The sequence below is a fragment of the Ciconia boyciana genome, chromosome 9, assembly GCF_034638445.1.
Source record: "Ciconia boyciana chromosome 9, ASM3463844v1, whole genome shotgun sequence".
In the NCBI taxonomy this organism is placed as follows: Eukaryota; Metazoa; Chordata; class Aves; order Ciconiiformes; family Ciconiidae; genus Ciconia; species Ciconia boyciana.
In genome coordinates, this window is record NC_132942.1 from 41,946,459 (window position 1) to 41,966,103 (window position 19,645).

Genomic DNA, 19,645 nt, shown 5'->3' on the forward strand with positions numbered 1-19,645 from the left:
TATCTAGGAGAATACTACTTAAAGGTAGCTTGAGGAATGTCCTACTCGCATGAGCCTTATTTTTTAATTTAGCTTTGCCTTCTTACTTTGGATTTCAGTGGTTCAGACTTGCTGAGTAGAATTGGGTAACAATGCCACCATAGAAATCATCTGATAATGTAAAAACCTAATGCTTAATTTGGAGAATGTACTAAAGTGAGCACTATTTAAGTCACATATTGTATATGCAGAAAGACCCCTACACTTGTTCTGAAAGAAAATGCTTTTTTTGTATATTGGTTTTGATCTTTAATCTTATTTTGATAACTGAGGTTAAAAAAATGGTAAAAGGAATTAAATTATTTGAATGTTTGGTTTGGAATCTTTTCCCACTGTTAATTCCTACAGTATTGCTTTCTTCAATTTGTAGACCATATACAGTTACAGTCTATATATTGCCCAACTTACCGTGGTTTACAGAGAAAAATGTAAGCATTCACAGAAGGTTCAGTTGCAGTTTTAATTAGTTTTCTTAGTGAAATCTATCGAGTCCTGAAATTCTTTAAAGGCTTTATAGAGATTAATGTTTTGAAATGAAATCTGTATTTTCTGTGATAGGAACTTAGTGTTTTTTGTAGTAGGGCAGGCATATATATTTATGCTAGGACTAGCCATTTGTACTATAGTAATAGTATGAAACTTTCTGGTTATTTTAACCAACTACATTTTGGTTATTTTAACTGGAAGCATTGCCTAAAATATTGCCTTGTTTTACATAAGCCCATAGCAAGACTGGATCACTATATTCTGTGAATTACATCACTTTTCAAATTATTCTTTCTGAAGAAAAGCATCAGTCAACTAGCATTGAAGGTTGTTTAAAAAATAAGATTATATTTTGCAAATGTCCAAGAAAAGAAACAGGATAGAGTTTAGGAACGCTTGAAGTGAGGACAACTTTGTGATAAGCTGATGATTACAAAGATCTAGTAGGAATTCAAAACAATCTTTGCATTTCTAAATCTAAAGGCTTTTCAGACATTGCACAGATCCTCGTTAGGAGAAGAATGAATCAGAAGACCTATAGCAGTTGTATAGTATGTAAAATGTTTTACAGCTTAGGGTAGAAGAAAGGCTGCATTCAGGAAACTCTCTAATGCTCTATGTTTTCTTTTAATAGTGTTTTTCCAACAAAACATGTTAGAGAGAAAACATGTCTAATAAAGACAGACAGACACCTATCTTAAAATAAAAGCCAAGACACTGCTGCTTCACCTCTGGTCTTCATGAGTATGAAAAGTACAGAAGAATACAATGACACCTATAATCACCAAGGTAGACCTTTAGGCTTTCAAAAGTCCATGTACTGAACATTAACTGAAAGGAGATGTTCAGTGTCTTCATACTGCAACGATCTTTTCAGACTGGAACTTCTTACATTTCACTTGTGAAGCTATTGCAAAATGGCACGTTAAGAAAAGGTTACGTGACTATTGCTAGATAAGAAACCAATAAAATTAGAGTAATAAATTGTATTTTTTTTAAGGAATCAGAATCTAATTTTTTAAGTAGATGCATTAGCAAGATAAAGCCTCTGTAAGATGCTCATAGGAGTACTTAGAATGGCTAATTAATCCCTTCCCACCTAGGCTCTAACTCTGAACGTGAAGCTCAGTTCTCCCATTGTAGGTAATGGTGCCATTTTTTGCCATCATCTGTACGATCTTCATGAGGTAATCGATACCCTGTCATCAAGTATTTTGAGATAAAATTATCCATGCCTGTTAGAAGCAGTGTATTTTGGTTTTATATCCTCTCCCTCCATCTCTTCTTGTGCCATATAAAAATTAGCTAACATTTTATTCATATTCTTAATAGCAGGAAAATTTAATTGTAATTAATTTCTGTGTGTCTGAATTATTGTCTTCTCTGAGTTGTTTTAGGTAATTGCATCAAAGTTTTACTAAAACTTTTCACTATAAAGAGAATTTCTTTACTTTCTAAGACCTGGAGATGGCCAAATGTTTTTTTTCTTACCAGGAAACTGCCGACATGAAAGATCCGTAAGTCTATCGCCTCTCTTCGCTATCAGTCCACACTTAGGAACTGATGATAAATAAACCTAAAAGTATTCTCCATAATAATTCTAATCAAGCTAGGAACAAATAAAGCCAGCAGTGGTCTGTACCTATAGGTACCTCAAAATAACTGAGACTGGGGCAGGTAGTGGTATAGCAGTCGTTTGTAACGGTACAGTGCTCCTGTCAGATTTCTGAGCGTACCCCAGTTCCCGGATGACGCACCTTTCCTCTGGCTTGGTCACATTTTACTCATCTGCTTTTCCTGCTCTGGTGGGTTGACCTTGGGGGGGGGGGGGGGGGGGCGGGTCAGAGCAATGGGATGAAAAGCTCATGGGTCGAGGTGAAGACCAAACACCCGCGCAGCGTTTTGCCCTTTCTTACACACGCTGTCCCAGAGGCACCACCAGCATTGCTGAGGGGCTCAGCTGTGCCCTGACGTGGGGCCGCAGCAGAACCAGCTGGAACCGGCTGGAACCAGTTGGAACTGGCACGGGGCAGCCCTGACCTCGCCTCACAGAGGCCCCTGCGGCCCCGCTGCCGACGCCCGGGTACGGACACCCAATGCACCTGTGCGCCCCTGACCACAGGGCCCTTGTGCTTCTGGAAAGCTGCTGGTTTCACACACAGAAATGTCCTTTTTTTTTTTTTTTTTCCCCCCGGGTGAAGCTAGGTACGAGGAACATGTAGAAAAGCCATCTATTGAAACAACTGGAAGAATTCTGTGAGAAACATTCTTACCAGCAATGAACTGGAAATTAAAATTAGAAGGCAGTTAATGATTAAAGAACCTGTATTAGACTTTGAAGATAATTAAGTACTAAAAGATATTCCAGGTTTACTTATGAAAAACTTTAAATTTATGATGTAATTTTGTGTGGACCATTGGCTGGCTGGCTGCAAAGTAAAAATAGACATCTATATGCAGAGAAGGAAGGTGATCCAGAATCGTTTCACCAAAAGCAATAAATGAATGGAAACAACCGTTCTGTGAAGAGAAACCTTTGAAATTACTTTAAGTAATGGTAAGAATGAGACTGGTTATCTTTTTCTGTAAATGTTGTTGCTGACTGCAGAGTGGAAGGGAATCAAGACTATATAAAAAAAAGCAGAGTGCTTAAAATGGGTTTGTGCAGCTTTGAGTAAGCTTACTAAACTTCTGGTAAAATCATTATATTCGGGGTGACGAGAAAGATCCTCACTTCAGATGTGGTGAGGGAAATTGGATGGGAAGTCAAGAAGTCCCTTTTGAGAAGAGAGAGTCTTGAATAAGAGTTTGTCTAGACAAACAGGCTAAAATCTATTACTGCCTGCAGTTTTCAGATTTACATTGCTTTTCCCTGTTTTATTGGTGTGCTTAATTTTATCAGTGTTTTTCAGCTATATTAGAAGAAATATCCGAAGTCTGCTTTGTATCCTATCATGGAGACTAGTGTTGTGAGGTGTAACGGTTCTCATAAACCCTTGTTATCCTTTGTAGTTTGCATCTATACTTTTGTCAAAAATGAAATTAGGATTTAGCCTCAAGTGTTCCTGAAAATATGGTTGGTTAGATTATGATGAACATAACTTCATCATTATGAACATAATTCCATAACTTTTAAGTTGGAACGTTGAAAGCATAGTCAATCTTATCAGGTTTTCACATAATAAATAGCTACAGAGCTCTACAGATTTGTTTTTGTCAATTTGCCCAAATCTGTCTTTATGCTTACCACTTTTCCTTAGAGTTATGTTGTTATAATCAGGTAGGAACTTAGATACTTTCTGAACGTTCAATTACAGTCTCTTGCTATCAAAAGAATGAATGCAGTATCTTTCATACATCAGTCAAGTTTTACATTAAAACTAGATAGGCTTTCCTGCCTTTCTTCTTTATTGAAAGACTGAAATCTCACTCTTCTGATAGTTAGGCACAATCTAATTTTCCACCTGGTTTTATTTACAGCCTGTTCAAAGTAATTTGGTTTTTTGTGCCAATATTGTCTTTTACTTGAATGCTTCTTTCTCTTGCACGTGTTGCTTTTTTTTGAGTAACAATATGCTTTTGTTGCCGTTTTGTTGCTTCTTTGCTTTGTTGGTTTTTTGTTTTGTGGATGGTGGGGCTTTATGGATTTTTTTGTGTGGTTTTTTTTTTGGTTGGGCAAGATAAGATACAAGGCAGCTTCTTTCACAAACTAGTCATGTAAAGGTAGATGCTCATAATTTTGGTGCTGCAGGCTTTTATTTTGAAAACATTGTAGAACAGTGGGTTTAAAAGGAGCTGGTGAGTTAACCCATAATGCTTAGGACAAGCCTGGGAATTATTGTACAAAGACTAATAAAATAAAGTCCTCTGTCATCTTAATAAAATGAAGCGGAGATCATACAGACCGTCCCTACAGACCTGTCATGCCAACTTTTTTGGCCAGTTGGTCTCAGACGCAGTGGACTTCGCAATGATAAAGTAAATCTATTTCAGTCATTAATAAAAATATCCTATTCTCTTCCTTAATCTGTGCAAGTCTGGGAAAAAAACCCCTCATGTTAGATCAGCCTTTGCTTTAGATGACTTACAATTTTGGTAAAGCAGCTGAAGTAGTTTTTTAAATTTAGCAAAGCCTTTGTTCTTTCCAGTGAGCAGTATAGTCACTTAACATTGAGAGATAGATTAAGAGCAAATTATCTTGAATTTGAAAATGAATTTGCTGGAATTTCACAGAGAAATATTGCTATTCTTCCATTTCCCAAAGCAATTAACATAGTTTTGATGAGTCAACATTTACTAAGATAAATCTTTTTGTCAGCAGTTTCCAACTGTATCTAAAACTGTACCTAGCTTTCATGTAGTTCAGTAATAAGACTGCATTTTCCTTCCTAGTCCCCATCACATCATATGCAATCCTAAGATTATTACATTAACTTTAGAGTACAGAGTTAAACAAGCCCTGGAAATTGAAGGGGCGTGTGCCCCCATAAAGCTTCAACTGTGCCAATGCCACATGAATCGTTTATCTTCACGTCAGAGTATTTGTTTGCTTTTAAGCTGTTAAGTTATATATCTAGTAAAAAGTAAGGCTTGGGAAAGGCTTGCAAGAACAATTGCTAGAGAAGTGAGGACAAGCAGTGAGTAGATGTTAAAATGGACTGTGACACTATTTACAAATACTGTATGTGAGTAGATAGTTTACTCATAACAAATACTCCTACTCGCACCCAGCACACTGAACTATAAAAGTGGAATGTATTTATAAGCATAACAAAATACAGAGAGATGTGATAATAAGCCATCCATTTTAATAAGGAATTAGAATTCTGACCTGATTCTTTCCCAGTAGGATTTATCACTAGCTTATAAATAACTTACAGGTATAAGACAAGGCAATGAAGAATAAATTAACAGAATAAACAAAATGCTCAGAGACTTCCAGCCCCTGCTGCTACCACTTTCTCAGGGAAAGACTGGAAGAGAGTGATATTAACATCTGTGCTCAGGTTCATTTTCTGGCTGGCTTAACTCCATTAAAGAGTTGAGTCCAGGGACGGGTAGGGTAGGTGAAAATGATAGCTGTGTCTCTGATATGTTTATTGCTGTGTTTTACTGATGTCTTGGTGAGGAGAGAGAACTGCAGTTATAGCGTGCAGTTGCAATCTAAATTGACCTTTTCTATTATCTAAGAAGTTTTGGCATGGTTTGCCCTAGCAACTGATTAAGTTTTGGTAACTCATTGTGACTTTCCATTGCAAGTGGATTGGAGGGTGGAGATACACAGTATGATCTTTCTTTCCAGTTTTTGGGAAGTAAAGGGAAGTCCAAACAAATCTTCAGCTGCATATGTCGGCTATATGTTCAACAGGTGCTTTCATACATTGGGATGTGAGTGTGTGCGTGTATATATGCCTGCTTATATAAGACTGCATATGTTGTTCTGTCCGTCCATACCTTATTAGAAAAGCTGAAAAACTATCAAAAGTACCTAACATAATACTTCATGCCATCATCATTAAGAAAATGTATTTAATATCTAATGCATTCTAGCCTTTTTTTTTTTTTTTAAAGGCTTTTAACTGAGCATTAGGAGATATGTCAATTATACTGTGTTAGTTCTGTATGTGTCCGCTCTAAATGTGCTTGGAAAAAGTAAAGAAACAAATTCTAACCAAGTATTCACATGATTAGTATCAAATTTACAGGGGGTCTTTTTTTCTTATACTTGTCATTTTATTCTTCAGGGAATATGCTGTTTTCAAGCTGCCAAGGGGTATCTTGATTTGAACATACATCTGTCTTTCTCTTTTGCTTAGATTGAAAATCTGCTCTGAGCCTAGTCCAAAAGAATGGGCTGCAAGTGGTATCCTTGGCAGGGTCTGGTTACAGCAGCACTGATCTGAGCTTTTTTTTTTTTTTTTTTTTACTCTTTGCTCACTGTGATAGTGAATTTACTCCTGAATTTACTAATGAATTTAATCCTCTCTTTTTGTTCCTACAGCTTGAAGTTGAGGTCACAGATATAAGTGGGAAAACCATTGATGGTCCAGTCCGCCTAGATATTTCTGTTATTGATCAAAATGATAATAGGCCAATGTTCAAAGAAGGACCCTATGTTGGTCATGTTATGGAGGGATCCCCTACAGGTATGTCCATGCCAATCATATCTCTATAAATAATGCCTGAACAAATTCTGTGTTGCTAAATGCATTATTACCATATATGTACAACTTTTCTTGCTGATTTTGTGGCTGACTGAATCCTTCCCCCACATAAAGAGGTAGGAGCAGCCCTTTAGGACAGCAGGTAATGTTTTTTGAAAAACAGTCAAGTCTGCAGTAAAAAAGAAAAAAAATAAAATAACATAGTTTGGAATGAAAGCTTCAATTTAGGTTTACACTTTTTTATTCATATCTGGAATCAACAAAGAAAACCTCTAGGCTATTATTAAGATTCAGACCAAATAACATGTACAACTTCTGTTCAGAGTGGGAATTCCACCCTTTTCTCTGTAAGGTTACCTACTGGAAGGGTCTTTTTTATTTGTTTATATAGCATGAGGGTAGGTAAATAATAGGAATAAATGGAAAGCATGTTATGAATATACTAATATTGTAGAGCAGATTGAAATACTGAATGATGTTACTTGTGTAAATGCAGATACAACAGTTGCAACAAAATAAAAACACACTTTGAAAATTACAGTTAGTAAAGAAAATGTTCTGATTAAATTCACTGTTGATTTTATCGCATGATGGAATTCTGTAAGAATAAGATATTGTCACAAATTTCAGTCTGGATACAAAGAACCATCCTGCAGATGAAGGTTGAATTAGTTTTCTTTAACTGTTGTCCTCAGCTTTTGTGCAATTTTGTTGTGAGTTATTAAACAGCTGCTGCATTCCACTCGAGAGGTATCTCCACTACATTTGTAAGCGGTAATTGTATGATCAGATTATGCTATGGAGTTAACCTGGATCTTGGTGAAAGAAATCTAAAACAGTAGAAGCCCCCATTAAAATCAGTGGAATGATAGTGATTTAATTGAGATCAGAGCTGTGGGTTATATATTTGTATGTCTTTCTATACATCATTGAACACAAGGCCTTATCCTCCTTATACGGTTGAAGCTATGAGTACAGACCTAAGGTTTTGGCTGTATAGGCATACTGAAATATTTTTAAATGAAAGCTGGAATCAAGTATATTATATTTTTATGAATATTTCATATTCATTGAAGCTTAATGTGGTGACATGCCTTGTTTACTCTGAACAAGGATAGACATTACCTTTCACTTCCTTGTATTACATATTGATAGGACTAGAAGTTATTTTTTGTCCTTATTTTATTATTTATGTTGTTTCTAGAAGTCATGTAACCTTGTTAGTGAGTTTTGCATTTTCACATATGGTTGCCATCATTTGAAAAGCTGCAGGTATGAAATGCATTATGAGCTGCTCCTTCATCAGATTCAAAAGAGCGTTCAGGTAAATGTTTGTTTACCTTACTTGTGACAAGCACATAATGAACCGATTGACGGCCTTTCCATTCAAACAAGAAATATGTTTCATATTTGTGAGTGTGGCTGGCGAGTGGAGCACTAACTCTTTTCTGTTGTAGGTCTCTAGTACATTCTTAATTTATTTCAGATATTGATCGCTTATTCAGAATTCAAAAGAAACTTCCTTAGACTGTCCCACTTCCTATTCACCCTGTGTTGTAACAAGAGTTTCATAATTAACTGAGAATATATTGCTAACAAATGTCAGAGATTCCTTTGCACCATCAGTCAATAGTATGTAGCGGAGTGTGACTATCTAATTGGATCAAGGGACCAACTTTATTATGTTTCCATTTAAACTACAGCATCTTCTTGTCATGCCCATTTAGGTACATATTCCTAAACCGCTGAGTAGGACAGTGTAGTTTTGTAGATTCACAGCCCCTAAATCCAGTATTTCCATAAAAGAAAGTCATGCCAAACCGCTCAAACTCTGCAACGTTTAAGCTTTAATCCTGCTGGCAGTATATGGGCTCTGGGTATGAGCTGTGAGTTCCTGCAAGGCTTTCAGTGGTCTCATCTCTCTCCATCAAGGCAATTCACACTTCCTATGTACCACGTGCCCTTCTGAAACAATATTTAGTGTTTAGCTTTGACTATTAATTCCAGGCTATGGGACAATATTTAACTGTTGTCTGCTATATGTTCTTTCGTTGCTCAAACTCTATACCAAATTTCTTTTCTCTGTCAAGGATTTTTTTTTTTTTAAACTAGCAGTTCCCTATTTTTGCTCATCTATAAACTATCCTTGCTTTTCCTTTTTTTCACTCCTTATATTGAAGTTTATGCTTCTGATTCAGTAGACATGTTTCTCAATCCAACTTCCAGTGAATTATTCTCTAATTTTTTTCATCCATTTTCTCTTGCTGCACTTTAGTATTTATCCATGTAGCATTTGGCATGTTGATTGTCTTACCTGTTAGTCAAAGTTTGAATAATTTTTCTCAACTTCATCTTTTTCTTATCCTCTCCCTCTTTCCCCCAGGTATTCATCCCATTAAACTTCATAACCTCATCTTCCTGGTGTCAAGAACACCAATACTTGGAAAATTATTTTGTGCAAAAGTGAACCTGTAGAATCAGTGTTAGCTAGAATCTGTCATAGTTCTCTATGCAGATGGCATCCAGTCAACCAGGATTTGATGTTGTTTACATCTGTTTTCCATAGTTCTTCAAATTTTATGGCATGTATCTTAAAATCATTCATCAGTTTCTGCTGTCTTGCTGCTCCCAATCAACAGTTGCACTGCACAGCTTGATAGAAGTCTTTATGTGCGTGTGTTTGCATATATGATTCCTGATTCCTTCTTATTGTATTAAAATTGTATTGTTGTATTTCTTTTTTGAAGTTCCAAAAGAAAGGCTTTGCATTATATGCATGACCTTATTTCCTATCACAGCCACCTTCATCCTCATTCAAGCTCTGAATCAAACCCATTCACTGAAACAGCCTTCTGCTGAAAAGTAAATAATGCTCATATAGGTATGTTGGATCTGTCTTCCTGATCACTGGGTCAAAGTGTAAATGTCCATGGATTCCAGTAATTCAGTGATGACAGATGTGTAATTATGTAGAAAAAGATATAGATATACTGGACTGTGAAACTTGCCTGAAGGATTTTGAGGTCTTGTTAAGGGATTCAGATTATATTATTACCTTGCTTTAAGTTATTCATTGCTGGGTTCCTGTGTGTTTTCCTGTGGGGCCATAATTTTAGCAGTCTCAAACCCAATGGGATTTCCTAGTGTCTTTCCACTTGTTTATTGACTCTAAAATTGCACTTACACATTGTCTATTATTCATCAGAAATATCAGAGATTTACTAATAAATCTTGGAGAGAGTTAGCATCACAAATTTAAATACATAAATTTTAATATTCAAGTGAATGTTTATATTGGACTTCCTTGATGTTGCTGTAAGACACATGTTCCAGCTTTTTATTGTTTTCCAAAATAACTTTTTTCCTTAATGATTTGAAGGTTTAGTTCCTTAAGTAGGGAAAGACACAAAACTGACAAGATTACAGTGAAATGTTGTGCCAAGCCCCTTTTATGGACCCTCCTTTCTCTGCCATCGGAGATACTTACAAGTAGAAGAAAACAAAAGAAAACACGGTGATAGTGTGTAATCTTTGTATTTATTAATCTGTCTATGGATAAGTAAAAAATCTTTTGTGCTTAGTCCCAGCGAGGATGTGTTTTGGTGGTGTTTTAATATATTTTCTGTGTTACTAAGGCCATTCACCATTGTTGTGTGGGTGATTTTTGAACTCAGGGTAAACACCACTGGTTATTTGGACAACTATGATTTGTGTGTCATCACTTTACTAGAGAGGCAAATACCTGGGCATAATTACTGAGAATATAAACTTATATATGCATTACATGAATAAATATGCATCTGAATTTCAAGCTAAGGCTTGCCACAGCTTATAATTAATGATAAAAATATGTAAATGGTAGGTGATATACTAACATATTTCTTTCCTGATATATATTTCCTAGAGAGATTTCAGGATATAGTTTAGTTACAGATAATTAGCTGTTTTCATGGAAAATTGTTGTATTCCTGGAAATAGCCTAGAGTCAAATTCTAACAAAAGTACACTCAAATGTATGCTTAAAGTGACCATAGATGTTTTCAGATCTCTATTAGGAGGTCTTTTCCTGGACAAACTGCAAACTTGGAGGCTATTTATTTAAAAAAAAAAAGGGGGGGGCAGTACAAAAAAGGTTGGCATTTTTTTATTTATAACATCTCTAATTTCTGTATGAGACTGAAGACAGCATATATATACCAGGAAAATAATAGTTGAGCCTGATCCAGTGAAAATTTTTGGCAGTTTTTCTACTGACTGTGATGGGTTTTGTGTTAACTGTACTGCTGATTTCTCACATTTTTGTTTTCTAAGTTATGACCCAGTTTATTTCCTATAGATCTCTGGTCTATCCAGCTGCCAGCTCTAGGGTTTAGGATCTCTATCCTGCTGCAGACTTACCTCAGTACCTTAATGAGAGTGACTGTAATCTTACGGATGACACAGGCAGGCAGAAACATTTGGACGTCTCACTCTTTAAGGGATGGAAAGTGAAGCCTGGTTAAATGAACTTGGCAGCCATCTCACTTCACTTGCTAGAGGGATTTAACAGAAATTATTTTAAACACATTTGACATTACGTGACTTGTAACAATATGCTGCAAGCCCAGTGGGGTAAAATCTTAACTGCAGTGGTTGGGAGAATTGCATGTAAAAAAAAGTAACTTGTTTTCCATGATGCACAATAGCCTGACTGCATTACATTCCAGCCAAGGAGCCCCAAACCAGGACTGGTAGATGTCTATAAATAATTGCTAGAAATAAAGGAACATTTTAAGATATTTAGAGAGGAAACAGAAGGAATTAAGAAGAGTAGCCTAGAGGGTTGTTCAGTATCATAAAATAATAATTTGTAAAAATGGATAAAGCATGAGGAAGGGTCTGAAGCACTATTATTGATAGCTATGCATTGTATAAGAGTGCATGGCTATGATTCAGATAAATTAAAACTGTTTCTAAAGGTGGCAGCTTCTTATCAAGAACAACCTACCAGGACGGGGTTTTTTAATACTTAACCTACCAACAACAAGAAGGTTAGTACACGAATGAATATAAACGAGATTGGATGTGATAGATGAGAATCAAAAGATACCAGGAAAGGTAAACTATGGGCAGGCTGGCCTAGCAAAGTGGCAAGAATATATAAGGCATCTTTGTCTGATATGCACCTGTTGTCATCTTTGATACATCTCAAATATTACGGTAGTATTTTCTGGACTGTGGGTTTTTTTGTTCCTTGTAATCCCTTCTGGTTTTTTGAATAAGAAGGTTGCCAAAGCTGTAAAATGAATAAAATTGCATTGAATTTGGTGAACTCTCCAGGCCTCCTACTTCCTTTTGACCTATAAATCCAATAACACGGAGGAAGGTACAAGGGTGCTTTTAAGAGTTTTCTTTTCACCAAAAGATTAAAATTAAAAAAAAAAAAAAGAATTTTCACAAAGAGCCATCAGAAGAGAATAGTAAAGGATATAGTTTCCTTTTATTTAGGTAAATTAGCATCTGAAATTTCCTGGTGGCTTCTGATTCTGCCTGCATCAGTGTTGAAATGATACTTCTCCTTCAATCTTTTTTCTCACAGAAGTTACTACATTCTGCATATACATACAGTTGGGTTTGGGTTTTTGTTTGCTTTTTTTTAAATGCATTTCACATATTTAAAAAATAAGGATAGAGTTCCTGGAAGATTAAATTGGAGGGGTAGTTCAGGATATCAAATCCTAAATACCATGAAAACCAAAATGTTGTCAAGATCAACACCCCTTTAGAGCAAGCACTAAGCATTGGTTGATGGTCTAGGTTGGATGGTAGGATCTAGGTAGGATGTGGATGTGCATATATTTATTGTGCTGATGATTCTTACTGTGCTGAATTTTACTCAAAGTATGATGGGGAGACTTACAAAGTTTTTGACACTTCCATACAGAAAATCTGCAATCAGTTTAGTGGAATCTAAACATTGTGTAAAACTATTTCACCAAGCAAAATGCTTCCTAAGCAAAGTAGTCTGGGGCAAATAGTTGAAAACCGGTTTGAGTGTAGATAGAGTTCATGACCATAATGAGAATGAAATAAGGAATGTTTGAATAAGAGTTGCAGAAAAATGTAATCAAAGCAAAGACGTACATTTTGATGCGTCTCAAAGTGTACTTTTAAGTAAAGGCACATGCTTGAAATACTGCTGACACTAATGATGGTCTTAAAACAATGAAAAAAATGAGTTCAAGACAGTAGCAGAAATGGTTTTCTGCTTACAATGTATTATGAGGAGAATCAAACACTTATGAATGCTTTTTGACATTTCTTGTAATAAGAGAATTATGATGAACTCTTTGGGGCATTGAGCTTAAAAATAAAAAAAAATAATATTGCTACTGGGTTTACCAAGGAAAATAAGAAACAAAGATTTAATTTTTGTATGATGGAAGCTTGCATACATGCATTGTGGAAATGCTTTGTATGATATGGGAATATTGATGCGTTTTAATACTAGAAAGTAAAATATTGCACTTTGTTGTGAATTTTAATTACAGGAGTCTCACCACATCATAAATTAAATCCTTAATAGCCTGCCTGCTAGACCCTGTCTTGGTCCCAGTTGGGTGGGCATGATCTGCTAACCCTGAGGAATGTGTTTCTCCCATCTTGTATTTATTATTCTGGTATGATCCAAATTACTTCTTTTTTTTCCCAAGCTAAGCAAAAGAAGTTTTCATCCTGTTTTTTTTTTTTATTTGTTCTTTTTGTTTAAAAACAAACAAACAAACAAAAACACTTGTAAAGATATGGTTTAGCTTTATATCCTGTATGTCCAAAACTAGAACTCTGACTAAAAGAATTGTGGAAAATTTAAGTGCTCATTACAACCTCTCTTATGGATGGTGCTTTAGCAGTTTTTGAAGACCTATCAATTCATTTTCAGTTTCTGCCTGTTGGCTGCTAAAGGTATGTAATGAGTGAGCTCATTATTTCATATTAAAATATTCATAATTTTTTAAAAATCAGCAGTAGAAAACTTAGAAATATATATAGATCTGAGCTGCAAAGCTGAAATGTCTCAGTAAATCCCTTTCAAAACTATCTCAAAATTAAATGTTTGAACCTGAGCTTTTTTGATTCAGAGCAATGTCTCTTGCAGCAATGCTTTGCTTTTAGAGGAGGCTTGAAATGTCAAATGTCACACATTTAATTATGAAACTTATTGGTATAAGCTGTTGTGGAAAACAAAAGTATAAATTGGTTCAAGGAATTTGATAAATCCAGGGAGAAAATTTAATAAGCAACTTAGTTATTCAGCATAATAGTACTTAATGAGACTGTGGCCTAGGAAACCTCTGAGTTAAAGCAAGCAAAAGAATGCAGAAAAGTCTATCTTTGGAAATACCAGCTTATTTTCACATACCTTTTCCCTAGTCCTGCGCTGCTGGAGATGGGCTGTTAAGCTTTGGGTATAACCCAGCATAGCAGTTTTTATGTTCTATGTACGAATGTGTGCAGTTTTATGCATATTTTAAAAACTGTTGATGGCAAACTTTCAGCAACCTTTTCTTAAGATTAATCATCTGCATTTCAGCAAAAATGTACTGACTGCCTTGATGTTTTTTGTAATCTAGCCTGTAAATGTAATGGATGTCAACTAGGTAGAAACATCTGTAATGTCAATATTTTAATTTTCAAACAGAAGCCAAGCAGAAGCCAGTTAGTTAATTATGCACAGCTGCTTTGTATATCCCAGTAGGAATTTGTTCTCAAATCTGTATGGGATAGAATATAGCTGTGTATGAATATGGGTATTATGTGTGTCTATATATATATATGTATATATTTATATATATATATATATTTATATTATGTATATGATATGTATATATTGCTGAGAGATGAACATATAGAGACACACAAATACTTATCTGATCCTTTAGTAGGGCCTAGGGATCCTGGTATGTTCTAGTTACTGTGTATGTACATGATGAAAAGAAAAGTTAGGTATTTATTAGTAATGTATTATGGCAGACAGAGATGTACATCTAGACTAATCTGCCTGTGTTTTTTGGAAGAAGTTGAGAGGAATAACCCATTAAAGTAGTATCCAGTAATTAACAGGTGCCCAGTCATGCAAGTGTGGTTAAACCAGTACATTTTGAGCAAATTAAAATAATCTCATGTGTAGCAATTAGCGGTTCACTCAAACTGAGTATGTGATATGAGCGTCTGGAAGCAGGAGTCTGCAGTTCACTCCAGGGTTCAATTATTCTTGATTTTCAGCAGAAATAGGTTAGACTCAGAAAAGGCTCCAGATCAGCTTAGGTGCACAGGTCAGAATTACTGGCCTGTTTGTGAGGACTAGAAATGATGAGCCACCCTCTTCTTCAGCCCCAGACAGAAAATTCCCTTTGACTTTCTTCTTTTTACTGCACAACTGATTTGTTTGCTCACTATGCCTCCTGCTAAAATAAGCTTTCATCTGCTTTTCTATAATTCCACACAATGATATACCAAAAATTAGTCTTATGGACAGATCAGCATTAATGCCTAATGTTAAAGGTTATAAAAGAATTATGGTCTCTCTACCTCAGACATTTCATGTAGTAAAATATTCATACTTCCACGCACAGAACAGTGAAAGCAATTATGGTTAGCTGTTTTGGCTCTTTTTACATTATAACCCAGGTTCATTAAATAAAAATAAGCATGTTTCTTAATTACAGAACAAATGAATTTTTTTAAAAATGCTGGAGTCCTTGCTGGGTACTGAAAAACAAGGTCTCAAGTGTAATTCAGTATGTAATTCTTTGCAAAGGGAAATTTATGCATTAATAAACTTACCAGTGGCTTTTACACCTGGGCTTTTGCACCCGTTTTATACATCTACTTCTGTCCTCTCAGAAAAGAGAAGGACAGGCTTTAAAGGTTCCGAGCAGTTTAGACATGTGAGACAACCTCATCCATATAATCAATTAATTAAAATATACTGTAGTGCCAGGAAAATGTTATCTGAAAAAATGCATTGCTGTGTGGCATACTGCAGAGGAGGAGGATGCCGCAGCCCTCTTGATAAGCTTTATTAGTGGTATAAAACCTCAGTTTGTGTTGATATATTTCTAAATCACCATTTCTGGATATTGCCTTCCCATCACCTATTTGCAGGCCAGCAGCCCTGCAGGCTATATGGCGAGTTGTGCTTGAAGTCATTGGACTGTCAGCATCCACACAACTATATTTCATTCAAGCCCTTTAAAGTGCATGAAAAGGGTGATAAATCCTCACAACTTGCAATCACGTGCCATAAATTTATTATATGATTTGGAGACTGATGGCAGTAGATACAGTAGTTGAAGCCCTACACCCCCTTCCTTGTCCTCTCACTTCAACTGGACGTAAATCCTGGAGTTGTGTTACCAGCTATTATAACAATGGGACATCATTTCCTTTGACAGTAATGCTATGGTGTGGCCACTACTCCAAGTGCTAAACAGAAAAAAGCCTATAAATTATCAGTACAAGCAGGATTTGTTTGCCTTAGTATGCAATGCCAAGATCAGTCAATAGACAGATCCATACTACCTTTATTGTGAAAGAGATACGTAGCTGAATAAACAACTCATCACTGCAGAATGGCAGGATTATTTATTCCCTTGCAGGTCAATCTGATTATTTTTCCCAATATTGTTTGAAAGATACTGTTGGAGAGACGATGTCTTGGAAAAAAAGAGAGAGAGAAAAGAGATGTTATTTTTAAACTGTGGGTTCATGTTTTTCTTTGCTTTTCTCCTCCTATTTCTCCCTTTTTTTCATGCCCTCACAGTCTTTCTTCTCCCACCATTAAATATAGTGCTTGGGGTTTAAATTGCAGTCTGTAGTCCCATGAAGTCAAAGGACAGTTGTACGTTACATTTGGAACACTGAAAGCAATAGTGATAGGAAAGGAAACCTTAGTGAGAATGACAAACAGTAAAAAGTAAACAGAAGAAATAATGATAGGTAATCTATTTTTTATAGTATGATAAGTTGTTTTTTTTTTCTTTATAGAAATATTCAAAATAGTTCACTTGGCTTACATATGTTGAGCAAAACTTCTAGAAAACGTAACTTCTTGATTTCTTCATTCAGATTATGTCTTTTAAGTACAGAAAATGTCTACCTTTGCATGCTGCTATTCATTTGCACACATAGTTGCAGTAAGTGCAAGCATATTTCTGTGCAGCAGCTTTCCATAGCTGTCCACCAAAAATTGGTGGGAAATTACATTTATTTTCAGAAATCAAGTCCTGTTAGTGAGCACCACTAACATGCTTGAAAGTAAGTAAGAAATTTTTTTTTTAAATGAGATGTTTTTACCCCAAGAATATTCTGGTAAAGTTAAAAAGCTTATTATTGGGTTTCTTGTAGGGAGGAGGGAAGTTGCTGTCAGCTGGTGTCCAAAGAAGGGCCACAAAGCTGGTGAAGGGTCTAGAGCACAAGTCTGATGAGAAGCAGCTGAAGGAACTGGGGTTGTTCAGCCTGGAGAAAAGGAGGTTGAGGGGAGACCTTATCGCTCTCTACAACTGCCTGAAAGGAGGTTGTAGAGAGGTGGGGGTCGGTGTCTTCTCCCAGGTAACAAGTGATAGGACGAGAGGAGATGGCCTCAAGCTGCGCCAGGGGAGGTTTAGACTGGATATTAGGAAATTTTACTTCACTGAAAGGGTTATCAAGCATTGGAACAGGCTGCCCAGGGAAGTGGTTGAGTTGCCATCCCTGGAGGTATTTAAAAGCCGTTTGTATGAGGTGCTTAGGGACATGGTGTAGTGGTGGTGTTGGTAGTGTTAGGTTTATGGTTGGACTCGATGATGTTAAAGGTCTTTTCCAAACCTATACGATTCTGTGATTCTGTGAAGATATGCAAAGAACACATGACTGAGTTAGAATCACACATAAGAAATGTGATAGACAGGTTGAAGGTGAAATCTCACAGTGGTGTAGATTTCTTACTCTCCATCCATCTTCTGTTGGTATATGTTGGAAAATCCCAGTAGAAATGCCTTTTAAATATGGATCTGAGAAAATATTAAGAGATACATATTCAAGACAGTGATTTTTGGAGTACAAATGTAGCTCATCAGTATTATGATTTAAGCATACAGCAGTAAAACATGATTATAATTATTGCAATTGTTATCAAAAGGATATCCTACAATTTTTATGTGGTTCTAAGTTAGACTATTTTATAAAACTCTAAACCTAGAAGGGGAAAACAAACAAACAAACAAAAACAATAACAACCAAAAACCCCTTTAAGGATCACTTACCAGTTAAGAACTTGAGTTTTAAATTCCCTTTGCTGTTTTAAGAAGCACTGTAATTTCTCCATGGTTTAATATGTGATGACCACTGTGTTAGCCAAAACACAGAGAATTACTCTGAAGGTGTCTCATGCCTAAAAATCATAATTATATTCACTTGAAGTAGCTGAGAACCAGTTGGATAAGAGGGCTGCATTCTAATTCTGAATATATTCACCAGTGGTTTACAAATGTTTTTCAGGAATACTTGTTCTTAAAAAAAATGGAAAAATGTGCAAAAGGTAGTGTGGTAGAATTTAGAAACCATTCACTTGTAGCAACTGCTGCTGCAAAGGGGATTCTATTGAACATCAAATGTATATATTAAACAGATGCCAGAAATAAACCATTTGAAGCCACTGCATATATATATATATATTTGTGTCTGTTTTCTAATAATGAATGACTGGGATAACAGACAATGAAGGTCTATTTGAAAAATATTTTCAGAGTTTCAAATTTGGCTCTGTTTTTCAATTACAGTAAAAGCAAAATTGTCCTTGAAGCAAATTGCATCAATGAATCTAAATTAATTCAACTTTAAAGTAATTTCAAAGCAATTGACAAGAAAAGGTCAAAGTGGAACAGTTTTCTGTGGTTGACTTTTAACACTATGAATTGTTTTTCTGATTTTCTCTATATAAAAATTCTGGAGAAATTCACCTAATCTTTCAAAATGTTTCAGTAGTAACAGAAGTGCAACAGAACTCCATATTTTGGTACCATAATAGTTCTAATAAGTTTTCTTTGTGTTTTTCTGCTAAAAGTATTTGTTTTGATTCTTATTACCTTTATATCTCTAAAACACTGTAAGTAAAGTCACAGTGTAAGAAAAGTAAGAGTTAGGGAATGGTTAATGTAGTCTTCAAATGTATTAATTTACCTGACAATGCTGTGATATAACTGTTCCTTCCTTAAGTATTCCAGTTCTTGTTTTGAGTGACCTGCTGCCATGATTGTGTCTGAATCTGATTCCAGAATTGTTGATTCCTTTCCTAATATTGACCAAAAGTATAAGTGCCTTTATTACCTGGAATTGTGTATCCCATCATAGTAAATAAGTCAAAAGACAATGTATGATATACACTGATGTGTAATTGTTGCTACAATATTCTCTCACTTCTCAATTTTTCAGCTAACTGCCCATGTCAGTACATCGAGGTTTAGCACCTTAGCACCTGCTTTCCAAATAGCTTTCAGAAACAGGTATCAGCTCCCTTTTAATTCATAACACTAAGTCAACTTCCAAATGCTTTTCACCAGTAATTGTTTGTAGCTAATAAGAGTAAAAAAATTCATGACTGATAATCTCACTTTTCTCATGTAACTAATGAAATATTTGGAAAATAGCTCTTTCCATATCATTAACTTTCAAGTCTGTTTATCAAATAAAGCCTTTATTACTATCATCATCATCTTAATCTAGTATGTGTACAAATGAATAGCCTGCCTTCTTTTATAGGTGAATAGTTGAGAACAAATTATGGGGAGCCAGGATCTTATGTTTTCTGAGAGGAACAAGAATATTATGTTCATTTACTTGCAGTGCATACATTCTGCATGTAGAAAATGGGAATGCTGGAATTCAGGGACAACATGATTTCTCACTGTTTGTGGGAGATTCTAAGCAGTTCTCACAGC

At 35.6% G+C, this 19,645-nt stretch overlaps 1 protein-coding gene across 2 annotated transcripts in view; it reads left to right on the plus strand.

Annotated features, from left to right (window-relative positions):
- CDH13 (cadherin 13) overlaps positions 1-19,645 on the plus strand; it is a 521,177-nt gene that overhangs the window by 292,959 nt on the left and 208,573 nt on the right. For both annotated transcript variants that reach the window (XM_072871837.1, XM_072871836.1), the window contains exon 6: positions 6,527-6,671. In XM_072871837.1, the coding sequence (XP_072727938.1) occupies positions 6,527-6,671 (145 nt within the window). The remainder of the gene's footprint in view (positions 1-6,526; positions 6,672-19,645) is intronic.